The sequence below is a fragment of the Bufo gargarizans genome, chromosome 2 (genome assembly GCF_014858855.1).
Source record: "Bufo gargarizans isolate SCDJY-AF-19 chromosome 2, ASM1485885v1, whole genome shotgun sequence".
Taxonomy (NCBI): domain Eukaryota; kingdom Metazoa; phylum Chordata; class Amphibia; order Anura; family Bufonidae; genus Bufo; species Bufo gargarizans.
The window spans coordinates 349,577,709-349,600,528 of NC_058081.1; the positions used below are offsets into that span (position 1 = coordinate 349,577,709).

The window sequence follows — 22,820 nt, forward strand, 5'->3', positions numbered from 1 at the left end:
TTACTACAATGCACAAGAAAAATAAAATTTGTTGTGAATTTAAGTTTTCCTAAACTTTTGACTAAATTCCGCTTTGAATGCTTTGCTTAATATAAATAGATAGATAAAATATTTGTACCGTTCTACAGTGATTTTCATGTACATCTGATCAAAGTATGCAATGAGTTAAACTTAAAATGAATAATATAAAAGATTCCCCCAAAGTATAGACGTGAACTAAGACTATGAGTGGCAAGTTAATACACTTATTTATGTTATTTCAAACCCAATTATTCATTTGAGCTTATTTTTCTTTCTTTGGGTGCTGCAGCGGTAGGCGCCCCTGAGGATGTGGCCCTGTATGTTGGAGTAGTAGCTGTGGCGGTGTTCCTAGTACTCTTACTAGCGGTAATACTAGTGTGCTGGCGCAGGAAGGAAGGCCTTGATGCTGATGTGGCTGACTCCTCCATCCTAACAGCTGCTTTCCAGCCTGTTAGCCTCAAGCCTGGCAAAGCAGGTAAGAACATTAACAGCAAAAACTTTTCTACAATAGATACAAGTGGCTTAATTTGGCTATGGTTAGAATCATGACATAATTTTTTCTACATATGTATGTTTGTAAAGCTTTTCATTCATCCAAATCATGGTATAACTGGACTTGTATTTTCTCTTGAAGATATTTTGCTAGTCATCTAACTTGCTTTCTCAATTAGAATTACTTGGACTCTTCCATTAAAGGGTAACTTTTTTATTTGCTACTTTATTAGAGCTAGGCATGTATACCTGAGTTAGTCTGTCAATGATTGTCAAAAGATCTGTAAATACCTTATAATAACAGATTTCATTAATGTCCTCTGTCCCTTTCAAATGCTCCCTTAAAAGACCGTTGCTAGGGCTTGTCTGTCTTCCTTTTAGTATAGACAGAAGACAGAGGGGTGGTCCTTCACACTGCATGCCTGAATTAGGCTTCAGAGTGAGGGAGAGAGTAGCTCGTTGGCACATGCTCCACTAGCTACACTCACGCTACACAACTGGACACTGTTTAATAATCGCTGGTGTAGAGAACTAAAGAATGGTGCTAGGAAGACCCTCCATGACCCTCTGCATAGTGTACCGTTTTGGCTTTGGGCCAAACTTGGGAGCAGAATCTAAGTGTTCCCCTGGTCTTCACCTGTTATCTCACTCCAGGATGCAGAAGCTGGTCTTAGCTGCAGGGGAGACACCAGGTCGCTACCGCAAGAATGGTCCCGGCTAAGTGGCAGCTGGCCGAGCAGGCCAGAACACCCCGGTGCAAGCACTGGGGATGCAGGCAGGTGGAGCGAGCTGTCGCTGGATGGAAGAAACACAGCAGTAGAGTCAGATGAAGCAGAGCTGAGTTGGTTATTAAGCAGAGCTGGAGCTGTTAGCAGAGTTGAATAGCTCAAGTGCAGCAGGTGTAATAAGCTGAACAGCAGACAGAGGCGTGGTCGACAATCCGAATCATATACTTTAGAGCAGCGAGGTACAGGAGGATCAGGCAGAGATGAGGTCAGGATACAGGCTATGGTCGGAAGCAGGATAACAACACAAGAACAACGAGCTAGAACCTTCTCTGTAGAAAACTACAATATTGCTCAGGCATCACAGGAAGGGGAAGCACAATTATAAAGGCGGTGCCTGGCTGGGATTGGAGAGGAGGCGGGATCAGGAAGGTGCACTAGCCCTTAAAGAAACAGGATGTGTGCGGCTCCTACAAGGTGCAACTGAAGCTGTCGCCGCCTTCTACAGTGCAGGAAAGCAGGTCCGGAGCCTGCAGCGGAGAGGTGGAGCCTTGTGTGCAGTTCGACTGAGGTACATAGCAAGATGCACTGCACAATGGCGGCTGCCAACTGCCATTCTTACAGTATCCCCCCTCTCACGCCCCTTCTTTTTGGTCCTGATGTGCTGAAAAAAATCTTTTGAGAAGATTCAGAGCATGTACATATTCCTCCGGCTCCCAGGAACGTTCCTCAGGACCATAATTATTCCAGTTTACAAGGAAGTACTTCTTGCCACCAACTACCTTGAAATTGAAGATGTTCTGTACTTCAAATTCAGATTCTTCGCCAGTAGGAACTGAAGTAGTGGTGGAGGGGGGTCTGGAAAAGGAGTTGAGGACCAATGCTTTCAGGAGAGATACATGGAAAGAGTTTGGAATGCGGAGGGTAGGAGGCAACCGGAGTTTGTAGGAAACAAGGTTGATGCGCTCTAGGATCTCAAACAGGCCCAGAAACCTGGGAGCAAATTTGTAACAGGGTACCTTCATGTGGATGTTTTGGAAGGAAAGCCAGACTTTGTCGCCAGGAGAGAACTGAGGGGGTGGTCTACATCTAGTATCTGTATTCTTCTTCATACGGGTAACTGCCTGAGAGATAGAGTCCTTAGTCTGTCTCCAGATGCTGAGGAAGTCTCTAAACAAAGAATTAGCAGCTGGTACCTCAGAAGATGCAGACAGGGGTAAAGGAGCACGGGAATGAAGTCCATATACTATATAGAAGGGAGAAGAGCCTGTAGATTCTCCGGAATGGCTGTTGTAAGAGAATTCTGCCCAAGGCAGGAGCCGAACCCAGTCATCATGCTGAGCAGAGGCAAAGTGACGTAGGTAGTTCTCCAATATCTGGTTAATTCGTTCAACTTGCCCATTATACTGGCCTGCAGAAGGAAGATCTTCTCCGGAGGAATATCTCTCACATGGACTGGCGACACAGAAACCAGACAAGACGGTTCTATGATATGTTGAGGTTCTTTAATCTGATCCGCTGGGTCGCAAGAACGGAAAAATGCATCAGCCTTTAAATTTTTATCAGCCGGTCGGAAATGCAGAAGAAAATTTAATCTGGCAAAGAAAGAGAGACCAGAAGAGAAATCCAACTTGACCTCAAGTATCCCACAGAGCGCTCGCCAGAATTTGGAAGTGAATTGTACACCGCGATCAGACACAATGTGCAGAGGCAGACCATGAAGGCGGAAGATGTGTTCAATAAATAGACAGGCCAATCGATTAACAGAAGGAAATCCAGGCAGCAGAATAAAATGTGCCATCTTGGAAAATCTGTCTACCACTACCCAGATTACAGAACAGCCAGCAGAGGATGGGAGATCTGTGATAAAGTCCATAGCGATGTGCTGCCAGGGGACTTCAGGAATGGGTAATAGTAGTAGCAAGCCTGTGGGTTTAATTCGGGAAGCCTTGTTGTGGGCACAGGAGATACAAGCAGACACAAACTCCTGGACATCTTTGGGTAGGGTCGGCCACCAATAGTGATGGGACAGCAAATCAAGGGTCTTACGCACCCTGGGGTGACCAGCATACGTGGAGAAATGTCCCAAAGAAAGAATTTTCCTCCTTTTGGCCTGCAGAAGGAAGATCTTCTCCGGAGGAATATCTCACATGGACTGGCGACACAGAAACCAGACAAGACGGTTCTATGATATGTTGAGGTTCTTTAATCTGATCCGCTGGGTCGCAAGAACGGAAAGATTTAGACGCTGTGCAGACTGAAGATATGTCAGATTCTTGTGGTCAGTGTATATCACCACAGGATGCAGAGCCCCCTCCAGAATCTATCTCCATTTATCCAAGGCCATCTTGATAGCCAGCAGCTCTCTATCGCTGATTAAATAGTTTTTTTTCCGCAGAAGAGAAGAGCTTGGAGAAGAAACCACACGAAACAAATCTCCCTTTGGAGTTCTTCTGTAGCAGGATGGCACCTGCTCCAATAGAGGAAGCATCCACTTCAAGGAAGAACTGTTTGGAGGTATCCGGATGACGGAGAACAGGAGAAGCGGCAAAGCAGTCTTTGAGACGCAGGAAAGCAGACTCAGCTTTAGGGGTCCACTTCTTTGCATCCACCACTTTCTTCGTCAGAGCAGAAATAGGAGCTGTGAGGGAAGATTTGAGATGAACTGTCTATAGAAGTTGGCAAACCCCAGGAACCTTTGAATGGCACGGAGACCTTGAGGACGAGGCCAGTTCAGGACGGCTGAGACCTTGTTGAGGTCCATTTTTCATACCAGAGCAGGAAACAATGTATCCCAGGAAGAGTAAGATGGACTGCTCAAAGACACACTTTTCGAGCTTAGCGTACAGACCATTCTCCCTTAATCGCTGCAAAACCAGTCGCACTTGCTTCTGGTGAGTGGTCAAGTCAGAGGAATAGATGAGAATATCATCGAGATACACCACTGCACAGTTTTACAACAGGTCCTGGAAGATATCGATCACAAATACTTGAAAAACTGCAGGAGCATTGCATAGGCCGAACGGCATGACCAGGTACTCATAGTGGCCATCACGGGTATTGAACGCCGTCTCCCACTCGTCGCCTTCACGGATTCGGATCAGGTTATACGCACCACGTAGATCCAACTTAGAAAATATCTGGGCCCCTTGGATACAGTCGAACAGTTCAGAAATCAGAGGCAGTGGGTACTTGTTCTTGACCGTGATCTTGTTCAGCCCACAATAATCTATGTACGGACAAAGTGACCAGTCTTTATTGGCCACGAAGAATAAACCGGCTCCCGCCGGAGAGGTAGACTTTCGGATACATCCCTTCTTGAGGTTTTCCTTAACATACTCGCCATAGCCTGAGTCTCAGGCAGAGATAATTGATAAACCCTTCCGCGAGGTGGAGAAGTACCAGGTAGAAGATCGATCGGGCAGTCATAGGACCGATGAGGTGGTAAGGTCTCAGCCCTCTTCTTACAGAAAACGTCCTCATATGCCACATATTGCAGAGGCAGACCTCACAGTTTCTTAGGGACCGGATGAGGAGACGTTGGGTGAACCACAGACAGGAAGTATGGCACTGAGGACCACAGCGGAGAATATCCTCCATACGCCAGTTTAAGACGGGGATAGAAAGATATTTCTACAGAATGTAGCCCCCCAACTTGGAGTTTAACAGGAGCAGTGATGAACTGAATAGGTCTGGGCAGGGGTTGTCCATTTACAATAGTTGCCACCAGAGGCTTCACCAGATGAGTAGTGGATAACTGGCACTGGGTCACCAGGGCTTGATTAACAAAATTTCCAGCTGGTCCAGAATCCAGGAAGGCAGGTACAGATATACTGATTTTCCTAGAGGACAAGACTACAGGAACAAGAAGTTTAGGAGAATTGTCTCTTTTACCTAGGGTCACTTCTCCCATAGAGCCTACGCACAGACATTTTCCGCCTTCTGGGGACAGGTACGAATAACGTGACCCTTTCCGCCACAGTAGAGGCCCAATTTTTCTGCTCGTCGCTGCTGGCGCTCCTGTTCGGAGCGCTTCAGGCGTTCAACCTGCATAGGCTGTTTAGGCGGAACCGCAGCAGGAGTCTGAACAGTCCTCTGGAAGACAGGTGCAAGTCTAGATGTCCGCCTCGCCCTTGCGGCTTGAGAGAAACGTTCTCAAAATCGCATGTCAATACATGTGACCAATGTGACCAAAGCGTCCAGAGAGACAAGAAGGTCCCTTCCTGCAAGTTCATCTTCAATACGGTCACTAAGACCCTCACAGAATATGGCTTGTTGGGCTTTATCATTCCAGGACAGTTCTGCGGACAGAGTATGGAACTGAATTGCGCATTGTCCCACTGTCATTGTGCCTTGAGGCAGACGAAGGAGCGCAGAGTCTGCAGACGAGGCACAACCTGGTTCCTCAAGCACCATACGGAAGTCAGTTATAAAGGTCTGGAGGTTTGCAGTCTCAGGTCCGCTTCGCTCCCATATAGGATTAGCCCAGGCTAGAGATTCTCCAGAGAGCTGAGAGACTATGAAAGTTACGTTCGCTCGGTCAGACTGGAACTTGTGTCCATGTAGCTCAAAGTGGATCAGGCATTGATTCAGGAAGCCTCTGCAGGCTTTCGGATCGCCACTGTAGCGTGGAGGCAAAGGCAGCTGGACAGCAGTTATGCCATGGTGTGAATACGACGCAACAGGATTTGCAGGAGTTGCTGGGACTTATGGTACGGCAGGAGCGTGTTCAGACACCACAGCAGGACATCTTGGCGTTCACTCTGGCGTTGTAGCTCTTGGTATAAATCTTGCACCACAGGCTTGGACTTGCCAGCGAGGTCCATGGCCTGAGCAAACTGTAAAATATGAATTTTGCTAACAGGCCTGAATTGGCAGACATGTATTTTATGTAACGCTACAGGATGCAGAAGCTGGTCCTAGCTGTAGGGGAGACACCAGGTCGCTACCGCAAGAATGGTCCTGGCTAAATTACAGCTGGCCGAGCATAATGCCCTGGTGAAATCAGCTGGGGATACAGGCAGGTGGAGCGAGCTGTCGCTGGATGGAAGAAGCGCATCATCAGAGTCTGATAAATCAGAGCTGAGTTAATGATTAAGCAGAGCTGAAAAGCTCAGGTGCAGCAGGTGCAATAAGCTGACCAGCAGACAGAGGCGTGGTCGACAATCCGAATAATTTAGAGCAGCGAGGTACAGGAGAATCAGGCAGAGATGAGGTCAGGATACAGGCTAAGGTCGGAAGCAGGATAACAACACAGGAACAACGAGCTGGAACCTTCGCTGTAGAAAACTACAATATTGCTCAGACATCACAGAAAGGGGGAAATACCATTATAAAGGTGGTGCCTGGCCGGGATTGGAGAGAAGGGGGAATCAGGGGTGTGCACTAACCCTTAAAGAAACAGGACGCGTGCGGCCGCCGCCTACTACAGTGTAGGAAAGCGGGTCTGGAGCCTTGTGTGCAGTTCGACTGAGGTACATAGCAAGATGCACTGCGCGCTGGCGGATGCCAAATGCAATTGTTACACATAGTAAGTTCCTGGATAAGTAAGATTTTAAGCATAGGTTGATGGATCCTGATTCAAAAAAAGTCTGGAGATTTATTTTAATATATTCATACTGTTATGCTGCAACTAGAAATTATCATAGTAATTATCATTGTATTTCATAAAAGTAGTGCAACAGCAATTATGCAAAGTCTTCACCACTAAAGTGGTCATTTGCATACACAAATCTTTCCTCAAAGACTTCACATTAACTTTCTTTTTAAGTATATAGGCGGTTTGAATCTAAATGTCAGATCAATAAATGGCTAATTATTTATGTACAGGTTAATCACTAAATGTTCAACACTGGCATATTTAATCACATTTTTGGGAACTAAACATTTTTTACATTTCTTTTTCCTTTAGGCCAAGCTCACCTACTAACTATTCAGCCTGATCTCAGTACAGCAACAATGACCTATCAGGGATCCTTGTGCCTACGACAAGATGGTGGTAACAAATTCCAGTTAACCAATGGACATCTTCTGCCACCTATGGGTCCAGGTTTACCAAGGGAGCATAGTCACACATTACCAAGACTATCCACCCAAAACTATTTCCGCACCCTGCCACGTGGTTCAAGTAATATGGCATATGGTACATTCAACTTTTTAGGAGGACGTCTTAAGATTCCAAATACTGGTACTTTCATCTTTATGTCTTTTCATATAATGTATTGAATAGTATAGAAATATCATATCAATGATAAAAATAAAATGTTAAAAAATATTTAAAGGAGTTGACTCAGGAAGACAATCACTCTCTATATTTCTATTAGGGCATATGGACATCATCCCTGCTCAGAACACTTCTATGAGCCACAACAGAAAGCCCTTATTTGTGAGCAGCTCCTGTTCTGGAACAATCTTTTCTTTACATGAATGGGTATTCTTCTGAACAATCACCTTGTAATGCTTCATTTCCCCTTCTGCAGCTGCCCTGGCTGATATTTCCAGGCACTTTGCCAAGGTTGTTGGCCACAGGTGCTGGACCTGGATGAGAAAACTCCTATATTGTGTTTATATAGGCTAATTTTAGAAGAGGTGAATGGAGAGAAAGCCACACCAGCACGGCCACCTCTCCATTTACTACTACAGAACCACTGGAAATAGCCAAGCAAGTGATTGGCTATTTTTGGAGCTCTCATAGAATTGAGCGAAGGCAGGCCACACATAGGAGAGGGTCCCGGAGGTAGGACCCATACCAATCTGACATTGATAGCATATCCTAGTCATATGCCATTAATGTCCTTGCAAATACCCCTTGCTTTCCCCACTGAGCTCCAATGTAGTTTTCACGCCCAGTATGTTAATACTGAGTACCGCTACAGGGAGGAGGAGATGCCAGGATTTCTCATTGGGAATGTCCTTCTCCCAACTGTGCCGTGGTCCAATCACAGAGGAGTGCATCACAGCCAGGGAGAAAAAACTGCTCACCTTCTCCCTGGCTGTGACGCTCTCTGCTGTGATTGGTCTTCAGCACACCCAGGAAGAAGGAGAAACTGACTGTGAATCCCTGGCATCCCCTCCTCCCTGTACTGACGATCAGTATTAACATACTGGGTGTAAAAACTGCAGGGGGGCACAGCGCAGCAAGCGAGGGGTATTGGAAAAAAAACTATGATGGCAGCATCAGCGAAGCATGCCCCTCAAGTAAAGGCACTTAAAGGGGTTCTCTGGGAATTAAAAAATGAAAATACTTAAATATTACTTCATTATAAATATATTCCAAAATACCTTACATTAATTATAATTGCTTGTTTTGTCTAGGGAGCAATCATCAGGGGAAATAAAATGTGTGCCGTCCTATTAGTACAAACAAAACCTATCCTAATCACACAGGATGACAAGTTACTTCACAACACATATCTATAGAGCTGCCTCATCCTCCTCTCTACTTGTCAGGTATTATGATCCTGAATACAGATGATAAGATCTGTCATGGTGCGGTTCACTGTGACAGTTGTGGCCGTGTAGGCTGGCTGCATGCCCTCTCGTGTACTGGCTGCAGGCTAACACCTGTGTATGCTGGTTGCTTGGGGCTGTGTGCTGGCTGCGGTGTCTTGTGTGAACTTTGCCCGTGAATGTGTGTACTTCCCGTATCTGCATCTCTGTGCAATTCCTGTCTCTAGTGCCGTCTAGGCTGGCTGCAGGCTCCCTCACATACTGGCTGCAGGCTGACTCCTGTGTATGCTGGTTGTCGTTTGGGCGTGCTGGCTGAAACATTCTGTGTCTGGTGTAAACTGACACTTGTACTCCTGGCTTTGATGGGGTTTAGTTTCCCTGGTCTGTTCCTGGTTGTGGCTTATCAGGTGCCCTCATTATGTAGCTATTTTTACCTGTGAACTGTGGGGCTTGAGGTCAGTTTAGCTTCTGCTTTGCTGGGTGTTGCACCTTGCTGCTCATCCAGGAGGTTCAGTCTGTCTTGTGCCTTACTGGGTGTTGCCCCTTACTGTTGATCCAGGGGGTTTTGTCATCTGCCCTTGTTTTTGGTGTTGCCTGTTAATGCATTGTTGCTGTTGCCTTGTCTGATCTTCTGTACCTGTCCTGTGATGTTGCTGTTATCCTTGTCCGTGCCTTGTCTGATCTTGGGTATCTGCTTCTGTGCTGGTTCCCGTTAGTCTTGTTGTCTGTTCCATGTCCTGTGTTTTCTTGGGTTCCAGTTCTGTTGTCTGTTCCGCTAGTGCTTGCACCTGCGTGGTTCTTTGCAGGTAGGGACCAAGTGTACCAGGACCTTCCTGTTTGTGCGACCAATGAGCTCTCTGCCCAGTTCATCCCCACCACCTGGGGTTCTGTGAAGAACGGGGCTCACTGGCTCTCCTTCCTCTGAATTTTGCCTCTGGTATGCCGATACACTTGGTTCTGTGGTAGTGCTACTACTATTGCCTAAACTAAATTGTACTGTCATGTTCTTTAATTACATGTGTAATAAATTACTCTGTTGGTCCCTGGTCTGTTTCTGCCTGTGTCCTGTTTGCATGACTTCCCAGAGGTCTGCCTTGGGCATGTCACAAGATCTTTAGCTGAATCTCTGTAGGAATGTAGTTCATGAGCAGATGTGGCTAATGAGCAGCAGTTCTTGTATGCAGTCTCCATCACCACAGCCCCACGTTACTACACTCTGTCCTTTCTCTCTGTACTTCATGTCTCCTCATGAGCTCCATTCCCACAAAGATTCAGCTAAATATAATTAAACTGTATTCATCAGGGTCATAATCCTTGACAAGCAGAGCAGAGAGGAGAATGAGGCAGGTTTTTACCTCAGTGTTGTGAAGTAACTTTTTGTTTCCCCTAATCATTGCTCCCTAAACAAAATGAGCCATTATAACTAGGGATGAGCGAACTCGAACTGTATAGTTCGGGTTCGTACCGAATTTTGGGGTGTCCGTGACACGGACCCGAACCCGGACATTTTCGTAAAAGTCCGGGTTCGGGTTCGGTGTTCGTCGCTTTCTTGGCGCTTTTGTGACGCTTTCTTGGCGCTTTTTGAAAGGCTGCAAAGCAGCCAATCAACAAGCGTCATACTACTTGCCCCAAGAGGCCATCACAGCCATGCCTACTATTGGCATGGCTGTGATTGGCCAGAGCACCATGTGACCCAGCCTCTATTTAAGCTGGAGTCACATAGCGCCGCCCGTCACTCTGCTCTGATTAGCGTAGGGAGAGGTTGCGGCTGCGACAGTAGGGCGAGATTAGGCAGATTAACTCCTCCAAAGGACTTGATTAACTGATCGATCTGCAGCTGTGGATCATTGAGCTGCTGATCCTCAATTGCTCACTGTTTTTAGGCTGCACAGACCGTTTGTCAGTCTCATTTTTCTGGGGTGATCGGCGGCCATTTTGTGTCTTGTGGTGCGCCAGCACAAGCTGCGACCAAGTGCATTTAACCCTCAATGGTGTGGTTGTTTTTTGGCTAAAGCCTACATCAGGGTGAAGCTGTCACACCAAGTGCATTTAACCAGCAATAGTCTGTTCATTTTTTGGCCATATACAAAATCAGGGGCAAGCTGCGCCTGTCACCAAGTGCATTTAACCCTCAATGGTGTGGTTGTTTTTTGGCTAAAGCCTACATCAGGGTGAAGCTGTGACACCAAGTGCATTTAACCAGCAATAGTCTGTTCATTTTTTGGCCATATACAAAATCAGGGGCAAGCTGCGCCTGTCACCAAGTGCATTTAACCCTCAATGGTGTGGTTGTTTTTTGGCTAAAGCCTACATCAGGGTGAAGCTGTCACACCAAGTGCATTTAACCAGCAATAGTCTGTTCATTTTTTGGCCATATACAAAATCAGGGGCAAGCTGCGCCTGTCACCAAGTGCATTTAACCCTCAATGGTGTGGTTGTTTTTTGGCTAAAGCCTACATCAGGGTGAAGCTGTCACACCAAGTGCATTTAACCAGCAATAGTCTGTTTATTTTTTGGCCATATCCCAGTCTAATTCTGTCACTAAATCCATACCGGTCACCCAGCGCCTAAATACTAGGCCTCAAATTTATATCCAGCTAAATCTGTCCCTAGTGCTGTAGCTGGGCGAGTTATTTAGTGTCCGTTCAAGCACATTTCTTGTTCTGGGTTGAAATACAATTCCCAATTTAGCAATTTCATAATTTAGTGGTTCCTGCTATATCAGAGCTATTTGAAATCTATCCCAAAAAGGGTATATAATATTGAAGGTGCACATTGGGTCATTCAGAATAACTTCACACACACCCGCTACTGTGTATTTCCAAGTCTAATTCTGTCACTAAACCCATACCTGTCACCCAGCGCCTAAATACTAGGCCTCAAATTTAAATCCCTCTAAATCTCTCGTTACCGCTGTACTGTTGTTGCTGGGCAAGATATTTAGTGTCCGTCAAAGCACATTTTTTGTTCTGGGTTGAAGTACAATTCCCAATTTAGCAATTTCATAATTTAGTGGTTCCTGCTATATCAGAGCTATTTGGAATCTATCCCTAAAAGGGTATATAATATTGAAGGTGCACATTGGGTCATTCAGAATAACTTCACACACACCCGCTACTGTGTATTTCCAAGTCTAATTCTGTCACTAAACCCATACCTGTCACCCAGCGCCTAAATACTAGGCCTCAAATTTAAATCCCTCTAAATCTCTCGTTACCGCTGTACTGTTGTTGCTGGGCAAGATATTTAGTGTCCGTCAAAGCACATTTTTTGTTCTGGGTTGAAGTACAATTCCCAATTTAGCAATTTCATAATTTAGTGGTTCCTGCTATATCAGAGCTATTTGGAATCTATCCCTAAAAGGGTATATAATATTGAAGGTGCACATTGGGTCATTCAGAATAACTTCACACACACCCGCTACTGTGCATTTCCAAGTCTAATTCTGTCACTAAATCCATACCGGTGACCCAGCGCCTAAATACTAGGCCTCAAATTTAAATCCCTCTAAATCTCTCGTTACCCACCGCTGTACTGTTGTTGCTGGGCAAGATAGTTAGTGTCCGTCAAAGCACATTTTTTGTTCTGGGTTGAAGTACAATTCCCAATTTAGCAATTTCATAATTTAGTGGTTTCTGCTATATCAGAGCTATTTGAAATCTATCCCTAAAAGGGTATATAATATTGAAGGTGCACATAGGGTCATTCAGAATAACTTCACACACACGCTTCTGTGCATTTCCAAGTCTAATTCTGTCACTAAATCCATACCGGTGACCCAGCGCCTAAATACTAGGCCTCAAATTTATATCCCGCTAAATCTCTCGTTACCGCTGTACTGTTGTTGCTGGGCAAGATATTTAGTGTCCGTCAAAGCACATTTTTTGTTCTGGGTTGAAGTACAATTCCCAATTTAGCAATTTCATAATTTAGTGGTTCCTGCTATATCAGAGCTATTTGAAATCTATCCCAAAAAGGGTATATAATATTGAAGGTGCACATTGGGTCATTCAGAATAACTTCACACACACCCGCTACTGTGTATTTCCAAGTCTAATTCTGTCACTAAACCCATACCTGTCACCCAGCGCCTAAATACTAGGCCTCAAATTTAAATCCCTCTAAATCTCTCGTTACCGCTGTACTGTTGTTGCTGGGCAAGATATTTAGTGTCCGTCAAAGCACATTTTTTGTTCTGGGTTGAAGTACAATTCCCAATTTAGCAATTTCATAATTTAGTGGTTTCTGCTATATCAGAGCTATTTGAAATCTATCCCTAAAAGGGTATATAATATTGAAGGTGCACATTGGGTCATTCAGAATAACTTCACACACACGCTTCTGTGCATTTCCAAGTCTAATTCTGTCACTAAATCCATACCGGTGACCCAGCGCCTAAATACTAGGCCTCAAATTTAAATCCCTCTAAATCTCTCGTTACCCACCGCTGTACTGTTGTTGCTGGGCAAGATATTTAGTGTCCGTCAAAGCACATTTTTTGTTCTGGGTTGAAGTACAATTCCCAATTTAGCAATTTCATAATTTAGTGGTTTCTGCTATATCAGAGCTATTTGAAATCTATCCCTAAAAGGGTATATAATATTGAAGGTGCACATAGGGTCATTCAGAATAACTTCACACACACCCGCTACTGTGTATTTCCAAGTCTAATTCTGTCACTAAACCCATACCTGTCACCCAGCGCCTAAATACTAGGCCTCAAATTTAAATCCCTCTAAATCTCTCGTTACCGCTGTACTGTTGTTGCTGGGCAAGATATTTAGTGTCCGTCAAAGCACATTTTTTGTTCTGGGTTGAAGTACAATTCCCAATTTAGCAATTTCATAATTTAGTGGTTCCTGCTATATCAGAGCTATTTGAAATCTATCCCAAAAAGGGTATATAATATTCAAGGTGCACATTGGGTCATTCAGAATAACTTCACACACACGCTTCTGTGCATTTCCAAGTCTAATTCTGTCACTAAATCCATACCGGTCACCCAGCGCCTAAATACTAGGCCTCAAATTTATATCCCGCTGAATTTGAATACAATACATTGGGCCAAATAATATATTTGTTGTTGTGGTGAACCATAACAATGAGAAAAACATCTAGTAAGGGACGCGGACGTGGACATGGTCGTGGTGGTGTTAGTGGACCCTCTGGTGCTGGGAGAGGACGTGGCCGTTCTGCCACATCCACACGTCCTAGTGTACCAACTACCTCAGGTCCCAGTAGCCGCCAGAATTTACAGCGATATATGGTGGGGCCCAATGCCGTTCTAAGGATGGTAAGGCCTGAGCAGGTACAGGCATTAGTCAATTGGGTGGCCGACAGTGGATCCAGCACGTTCACATTATCTCCCACCCAGTCTTCTGCAGAAAGCGCACAGATGGCGCCTGAAAACCAACCCCATCAGTCTGTCACATCACCCCCATGCATACCAGGGAAACTGTCTCAGCCTCAAGTTATGCAGCAGTCTCTTATGCTGTTTGAAGACTCCGCTGGCAGGGTTTCCCAAGGGCATCCACCTAGCCCTTCCCCAGCGGTGAAAGACATAGAATGCACTGACGCACAACCACTTATGTTTCCTGATGATGAGGACATGGGAATACCACCTCAGCATGTCTCTGATGATGACGAAACACAGGTGCCAACTGCTGCGTCTTTCTGCAGTGTGCAGACTGAACAGGAGGTCAGGGATCAAGACTGGGTGGAAGACGATGCAGGGGACGATGAGGTCCTAGACCCCACATGGAATGAAGGTCGTGCCACTGACTTTCACAGTTCGGAGGAAGAGGCAGTGGTGAGACCGAGCCAACAGCGTAGCAAAAGAGGGAGCAGTGGGCAAAAGCAGAACACCCGCCGCCAAGAGACTCCGCCTGCTACTGACCGCCGCCATCTGGGACCGAGCACCCCAAAGGCAGCTTCAAGGAGTTCCCTGGCATGGCACTTCTTCAAACAATGTGCTGACGACAAGACCCGAGTGGTTTGCACGCTGTGCCATCAGAGCCTGAAGCGAGGCATTAACGTTCTGAACCTGAGCACAACCTGCATGACCAGGCACCTGCATGCAAAGCATGAACTGCAGTGGAGTAAACACCTTAAAACCAAGGAAGTCACTCAGGCTCCCCCTGCTACCTCTTCTGCTGCTGCCGCCTCGGCCTATTCTGCTGCTGCCGCCTCGGCCTCTTCCTCCGCCTCTGGAGGAACGTTGGCACCTGCCGCCCAGCAAACAGGGGATGTACCACCAACACCACCACCACCACCTCCGTCACCAAGCGTCTCAACCATGTCACACGCCAGCGTTCAGCTCTCCATCTCACAAACATTTGATAGAAAGCGTAAATTCCCACCTAGCCACCCTCGATCCCTGGCCCTGAATGCCAGCATTTCTAAACTACTGGCCTATGAAATGCTGTCATTTAGGCTGGTGGACACAGACAGCTTCAAACAGCTCATGTCGCTTGCTGTCCCACAGTATGTTGTTCCCAGCCGGCACTACTTCTCCAAGAGAGCCGTGCCTTCCCTGCACAACCAAGTATCCGATAAAATCAAGTGTGCACTGCGCAACGCCATCTGTAGCAAGGTCCACCTAACCACAGATACGTGGACCAGTAAGCACGGCCAGGGACGCTATATCTCCCTAACTGCACACTGGGTAAATGTAGTGGCAGCTGGGCCCCAGGCGGAGAGCTGTTTGGCGCACGTCCTGCCGCCGCCAAGGATCGCAGGGCAACATTCTTTGCCTCCTGTTGCCACCTCCTCCTTCTCGGCTTCCTCCTCCTCTTCTTCCACCTGCTCATCCAGTCAGCCACACACCTTCACCACCAACTTCAGCACAGCCCGGGGTAAACGTCAGCAGGCCATTCTGAAACTCATATGTTTGGGGGACAGGCCCCACACCGCACAGGAGTTGTGGCGGGGTATTGAACAACAGACCGACGAGTGGTTGCTGCCGGTGAGCCTCAAGCCCGGCCTGGTGGTGTGTGATAATGGGCGAAATCTCGTTGCAGCTCTGGGACTAGCCAATTTGACGCACATCCCTTGCTTGGCGCATGTGCTGAATTTGGTGGTGCAGAAGTTCATTCACAACTACCCCGACATGTCAGAGCTGCTGCATAAAGTGCGGGCCGTCTGTTCGCGCTTCCGGCGTTCACATCCTGCCGCTGCTCGCCTGTCTGCGCTACAGCGTAACTTCGGCCTTCCCGCTCACCGCCTCATATGCGACGTGCCCACCAGGTGGAACTCCACCTTGCACATGCTGGACAGACTGTGCGAGCAGCAGCAGGCCATAGTGGAGTTTCAGCTGCAGCACGCACGGGTCAGTCGCACTACAGAACAGCACCACTTCACCACCAATGACTGGGCCTCCATGCGAGACCTGTGTGCCCTGTTGCGCTGTTTCGAGTACTCCACCAACATGGCCAGTGGCGATGACACCGTTATCAGCGTTACAATACCACTTCTATGTCTCCTTGAGAAAACACTTAGGGCGATGATGGAACAGGAGGTGGCCCAGGAGGAGGAGGAGGAGGATGAGGAAGAGGGGTCATTTTTAGCACTTTCAGGCCAGTCTCTTCGAAGTGACTCAGAGGGAGGTTTTTTGCAACAGCAGAGGCCAGGTACAAATGTGGCCAGCCAGGGCCCACTACTGGAGGACGAGGAGGACGAGGATGAGGAGGAGGTGGAGGAGGAGGATGAGGATGAAGCATGGTCACAGCGGGGTGGCACCCAACGCAGCTCGGGTCCATCACTGGTGCGTGGCTGGGGGGAAAGGCAGGACGATGACGATACGCCTCCCACAGAGGACAGCTTGTCCTTACCCCTGGGCAGCCTGGCACACATGAGCGACTACATGCTGCAGTGCCTGCGCAACGACAGCAGAGTTGCCCACATTTTAACCTGTGCGGACTACTGGGTTGCCACCCTGCTGGATCCACGCTACAAAGACAATGTGCCCACCTTACTTCCTGCACTGGAGCGTGATAGGAAGATGCGCGAGTACAAGCGCACGTTGGTAGACGCGCTACTGAGAGCATTCCCAAATGTCACAGGGGAACAAGTGGAAGCCCAAGGCCAAGGCAGAGGAGGAGCAAGAGGTCGCCAAGGCAGCTGTGTCACGGCCAGCTCCTCTGAGGGCAGGGTTAGCATGGCAGAGATGTGGAAAACTTTTGTCAACACGCCACAGCTAACTGCACCACCACCTGATACGCAACGTGTTAGCAGGAGGCAACATTTCACTAACATGGTGGAACAGTACGTGTGCACACCCCTCCACGTACTGACTGATGGTTCGGCCCCATTCAACTTCTGGGTCTCTAAATTGTCCACGTGGCCAGAGCTAGCCTTTTATGCCTTGGAGGTGCTGGCCTGCCCGGCAGCCAGCGTTTTGTCTGAACGTGTATTCAGCACGGCAGGGGGCGTCATTACAGACAAACGCAGCCGCCTGTCTACAGCCAATGTGGACAAGCTGACGTTCATAAAAATGAACCAGGCATGGATCCCACAGGACCTGTCCGTCCCTTGTCCAGATTAGACATTAACTACCTCCCCATAACCATATATTATTGGACTCCAGGGCACTTCCTCATTCAATCCTATTTTTATTTTCATTTTACCATTATATTGCGATGCTACCCAAAGTTGAATGAACCTCTCCTCTGCCTGTGTGCTAGGCCTAAATATATGCCAATGGACTGTTGCAGTGGTGGCTGACATGAAGCCTGATTCTCTGCTATGACATGCAGACTAATTCTCTGCTGACATGAAGCCAGATTGTCTGTTACGGGACCTCTCTCCTCTGCCTGGGTGCTGGGCCTAAATTTATGACAATGGACTGTTGCAGTGGTGGCTGACGTGAAGCCTGATTCTCTGCTATGACATGCAGACTGATTCTCTGCTGACATGAAGCCAGATCCTCTGTTACGGGACCTCTCTCCTCTGCCTGGGTGCTGGGCCTAAATTTATGACAATGGACTGTTGCAGTGGTGGCTGACGTGAAGCCTGATTCTCTGCTATGACATGCAGACTGATTCTCTGCTGACATGAAGCCAGATCCTCTTTTACGGGACCTCTCTCCTCTGCCTGGGTGCTGGGCCTAAATTTATGACAATGGACTGTTGCAGTGGTGGCTGACGTGAAGCCTGATTCTCTGCTATGACATGCAGACTGATTCTCTGCTGTCATGAAGCCAGATTGTCTGTTACGGGACCTTTCTCCTCTACCTGGGTTCTGGGCCTAAATTTATGAAAATTGACTCTTACAGTGGTGGGTGACGTGAAGCCTGATTCTCTGCTATGATATGAAGACTGATTCTCTGCTGACATGAAGCCAGATTGTCTGTTACGGGACCTTTCTCCTCTGCCTGGGTTCTGGGCCTAAATTTATGAAAATTGACTCTTACAGTGGTGGGTGACGTGAAGCCTGATTCTCTGCTATGATATGAAGACTGATTCTCTGCTGACATGAAGCCAGATTGTCTGTTACGGGACCTTTCTCCTCTGCCTGGGTTCTGGGCCTAAATTTATGAAAATTGACTCTTACAGTGGTGGGTGACGTGAAGCCTGATTCTCTGCTATGATATGAAGACTGATTCTCTGCTGACATGAAGCCAGATTGTCTGTTACGGGACCTTTCTCCTCTGCCTGGGTTCTGGGCCTAAATTTATGAAAATTGACTCTTACAGTGGTGGGTGACGTGAAGCCTGATTCTCTGCTATGATATGAAGACTGATTCTCTGCTGACATGAAGCCAGATTGTCTGTTACGGGACCTTTCTCCTCTGCCTGGGTTCTGGGCCTAAATTTATGAAAATTGACTCTTACAGTGGTGGGTGACGTGAAGCCTGATTCTCTGCTATGATATGAAGACTGATTCTCTGCTGACATGAAGCCAGATTGTCTGTTACGGGACCTTTCTCCTCTGCCTGGGTTCTGGGCCTAAATTTATGAAAATTGACTCTTACAGTGGTGGGTGACGTGAAGCCTGATTCTCTGCTATGATATGAAGACTGATTCTCTGCTGACATGAAGCCAGATTGTCTGTTACGGGACCTTTCTCCTCTGCCTGGGTTCTGGGCCTAAATTTATGAAAATTGACTCTTACAGTGGTGGGTGACGTGAAGCCTGATTCTCTGCTATGATATGAAGACTGATTCTCTGCTGACATGAAGCCAGATTCTCTGTTACGGGACCTCTCTCCTCTGCCTGGGTGCTGGGCCTAAATTTATGACAATGGACTGTTGCAGTGGTGGCTGACGTGAAGCCTGATTCTCTGCTATGACATGCAGACTGATTCTCTGCTGACATGAAGCCAGATTCTCTGTTACGGGACCTCTCTCCTCTGCCTGTGTGTGTGCTGGGCCTAAATATATGCCAATGGACTGTTGCAGTGGTGGCTGACGTGAAGCCTCATTCTCTGCTATGACATGCAGACTAATTCTCTGCTGACATGAAGACAGATTCTCTGTTACGGGACCTCTCTCCTCTGCCTGGGTGCCGGGGCCTAAATATCTGAGAATGGACTGTTCCAGTGGTGGGTGACGGGAAGCCAGATTCTCTGCTATGGAACCTCTCTCCAATTGATTTTGGTTAATTTTTATTTATTTAATTTTTATTTTAATTCATTTCCCTATCCACATTTGTTTGCAGGGGATTTACCTACATGTTGCTGCCTTTTGCAGCCCTCTAGCTCTTTCCTGGGCTGTTTTACAGCCTTTTTAGTGCCGAAAAGTTCGGGTCCCCATTGACTTCAATGGGGTTCGGGTTCGGGACGAAGTTCGGATCGGGTTCGGATCCCGAACCCGAACATTTCCGGGATGTTCGGCCGAACTTCTCGAACCCGAACATCCAGGTGTTCGCTCAACTCTAATTATAACTAATAAAAGGTATTTGGGAATATACAGGTGAAACTCGAAAAATTAGAATATTGTGCAAAGTTCATTTATTTCAGTAATGGAACTTAAAAGGTGAAACTAACATATGAGATAGACTCATTAAATGCAAAGCGAGATATTTCAAGCCTTTATTTGTTATAATTTGGATGATTATGACTTATAGCTTATAAAACCCCAAAGTCAAAATCTCAGGTACCCTTTACTCAGGGGGTATGGATTAATTAGCTGACTAGGGTGTGACACTTTGAACCTAGAATATTGAACCTTTTCAAAATATTTCAATTTTAAGTAGCATTACTGAAATAAATGAACTTTTGCATGATATTCTAATTTTTTACGTTTCACCTGTATTTACTGTATAATAAAGTATTATTATTTTTTTTTTTAATACCCAGAGAACCCCTTTAAACAAAAAAATACATGAAAGGTCCTTTTTAATAAAGTTGAGTCGTATAGTTATAACTGGAATCAATTAGCCAGAGGCAACAGCAGCAACAATCCGATAATTTCACTGGGCACCATGTAATGCTTCATTTCCCCTGTTGCACAGAAACTGAACATTGGCAAGTTCTCCTTAAAATTACAGATGATCACTAGGGGTACCAGCAATGCAGCTCTGTGCTCTGTCATATCAGCATTTCTTGTTTCTGTTTTTCTGCTCCAATATGAGAGCAGAACAATGAAAATAATTGAAGTGCCGGATTTGGCGCATAACTGAAGCAGACAGAGCCGAACCTAACCTAATAATGGGATCCGATCGGGTTCAGGCAGGATTTTTTTCTTTTCATAACAGAGGTTACTAATGGAGCCTCTAATGCAGATGCAAACATATTACAAATTGTTATATTTTACATATTATTATTTGCTTAACATAAATCTTTATATCAAACAGACATTCAACAAATACTGTGTGGACCAGGAATCCTAATAGTCTAAAATGTAATTTTTACTAGATATGCCATAAAACAATGAATAAATAAAACACAAACACCAAAAACAGTGAGCAAGTCAGAAAGACTGAATCAATATCAACACACCCAAATGTTGTCCCGGTCATAACATGAGGTCCAGTCTTACCACCTTCAGACTGGTCACAATATTAGTAAGGTACAACATCAGGTGTGTGATTAGAAAATATCCTCAAAATGCAGTGGCAAAGGACATTGAAGACTGGTTCTCTGGTTATGCGTGTCAAGAGCAGCTACACAGTAGTGACCCTAATTCTAATTTCCTCATAGTTGATAAATAGGAGGGGGGCTAATACATTAACTGCCTAGCAGAGACAGAGCAACCTCCCCGATATGGAGCGAACCCTACACGGTACCTGTCCCTAGTTGGAGGCCTATTCCCTATACTTGCCCTCACTATTTCCCTACATTGGACACGTAGAAGAGGAAAAAAGAGAGGAGGAGGTTAACAATTGTTACTTGTGTCTATGAAAACCCATAAGTACTGTTAAACCCAGGGCGTCAGAGGCTATAGAAGCAAGTGAGAAAAAGACAAAGAGTAACAAGGTGGTGAAGAAGGCAGCTGGAGGTAGTGCTAGCAAGAGCTATGCACTTGGTAATCAGACGAGTGTTATAAATTGGTAGTCAGGAGAAAGGCATCGCAAAGGGCACCTATCAACTAGCCAACAACAAAGACGGAGAGACAGCACCACTTTCAAGCACACAGAGGAGAAGACTTTGTGGTGACCCAAAGGATAGGGTGCACGCTAAATCGGGTGGAGTATTAAATCCCCGAAAAGAGATGCAATAATGGTGGTAGTAAAGGTACACAATTAAAATCTGATTAAAAGCAATTCCAGAGTATAACTCCCTTTAACTTACTTCACTGGGCAGGTTGCCACCAGGATAAAATCCCCCCGGGCCGGGATCACCTGTAGTATAGTGGAGATTGTAGTCAGCTCTCCAGTGGTGCGATAAGGATGGCAAACAGCACACGGATCAGCAACTCATGGTCAATCTCTTTAATCTAAGAATATGCGGCTCAACGCGTTTCGGGGAAGACATAAAATCCCCTTCATCAGGAGCAATTACAAAACAGGTATGAGTAGGACACATATATATAAAAACAAACATGAATTGAAATTCCCGCCCAAATGACATAACTTCCGGTTTCCGGGCAAACAGGAAGTGGTGCGTTCCACTGTGGAACGCATATTGCATATTAAAATATTAGTGGTGGCTGTACATAAAATGATTCCAATTCATACATAATACATTTGTAGGATTCAAAAGGCCAGACATGTATGGACATCTGCAAAAGAAAGAAAGCAGCATTTACTGGAAGGCATGGAGACCCGGAAGTACAATGAATTCCGTTTGGGACCCGGTGAAACGCACAAATGGAACGCATGAAGGCCCATGCGCATGAGCTCCAATGGAATGCACCGGGTCTCATACGCTCTAAAAGCGGAGAAACAGGATGGCATCCTGGTGGGGACACACACAGGTGGAAGCGGACCTGAGCGCTACTTGTGTTCAGGGGAGTGGGGCATTATAATGAATGGAGGGGATTAAATATACTTAAAATCGCATCTAAATATAGAATGTGCATCTATATGTAAAGAAAGGGGTAAAGTAAGTTGGCGGTCAAATATATTTCACATTTAAAAAAGACCCCGAAGGGTAACTCCAAAGACAAACCCAAAATGTAAAAGTATATAAAAATATATAACAGTGCCTGAATAATGTTGGAAGATAAACACAGTCATAATAATAAGGGAATGAACGAATGACAAATAATATAACAGTGCCTGAATATGATTAAAAGATAAAAATAATCATAATATTTAATAAATAAATGAATATATAATAAGTTATACGCGACCTAGTATGCAAGGTCCAACAGGGACATGGTAAGAAGCTACTCCGACTAATAAAACAGATATGTGCAAATGTCAGACTAAAAATAGAGTGAACTGGAATAAAATACCATAAAATAACAGTATCTAAGCGCATGATCAGATGTCTGTATCTGTACTTATCATAAGGGTATGTGCGTTGTCAAAGGAATTAAAAAACACTAATAATCCATTAAGACATACATATACTGTATATCCCAATAGACTATATGATAAACTAATCAAAACAATCAACAGATTAGTATCCTTAGTAGTTCATATGTTCAAGTGATTCGTCAAGACCAAAAGGGGTGAGAGTATTTGAGTTTGAAAATCCAAAACATTTCTTTTCTACATAATGTCTGGTATGATTTTGGGATCCACTCAAG

The 22,820-nt window shown here is 45.8% G+C and overlaps 1 protein-coding gene across 1 annotated transcript in view; it reads left to right on the forward strand.

Moving 5' to 3' along the window:
- Window positions 1-22,820, forward strand: part of UNC5A (unc-5 netrin receptor A) — a 554,915-nt gene that overhangs the window by 444,352 nt on the left and 87,743 nt on the right. The window contains 3 exon segments of the mRNA XM_044277435.1: window positions 104-114; window positions 311-496; window positions 7,150-7,425. Coding sequence (XP_044133370.1) covers window positions 104-114; window positions 311-496; window positions 7,150-7,425 — 473 coding nt within the window.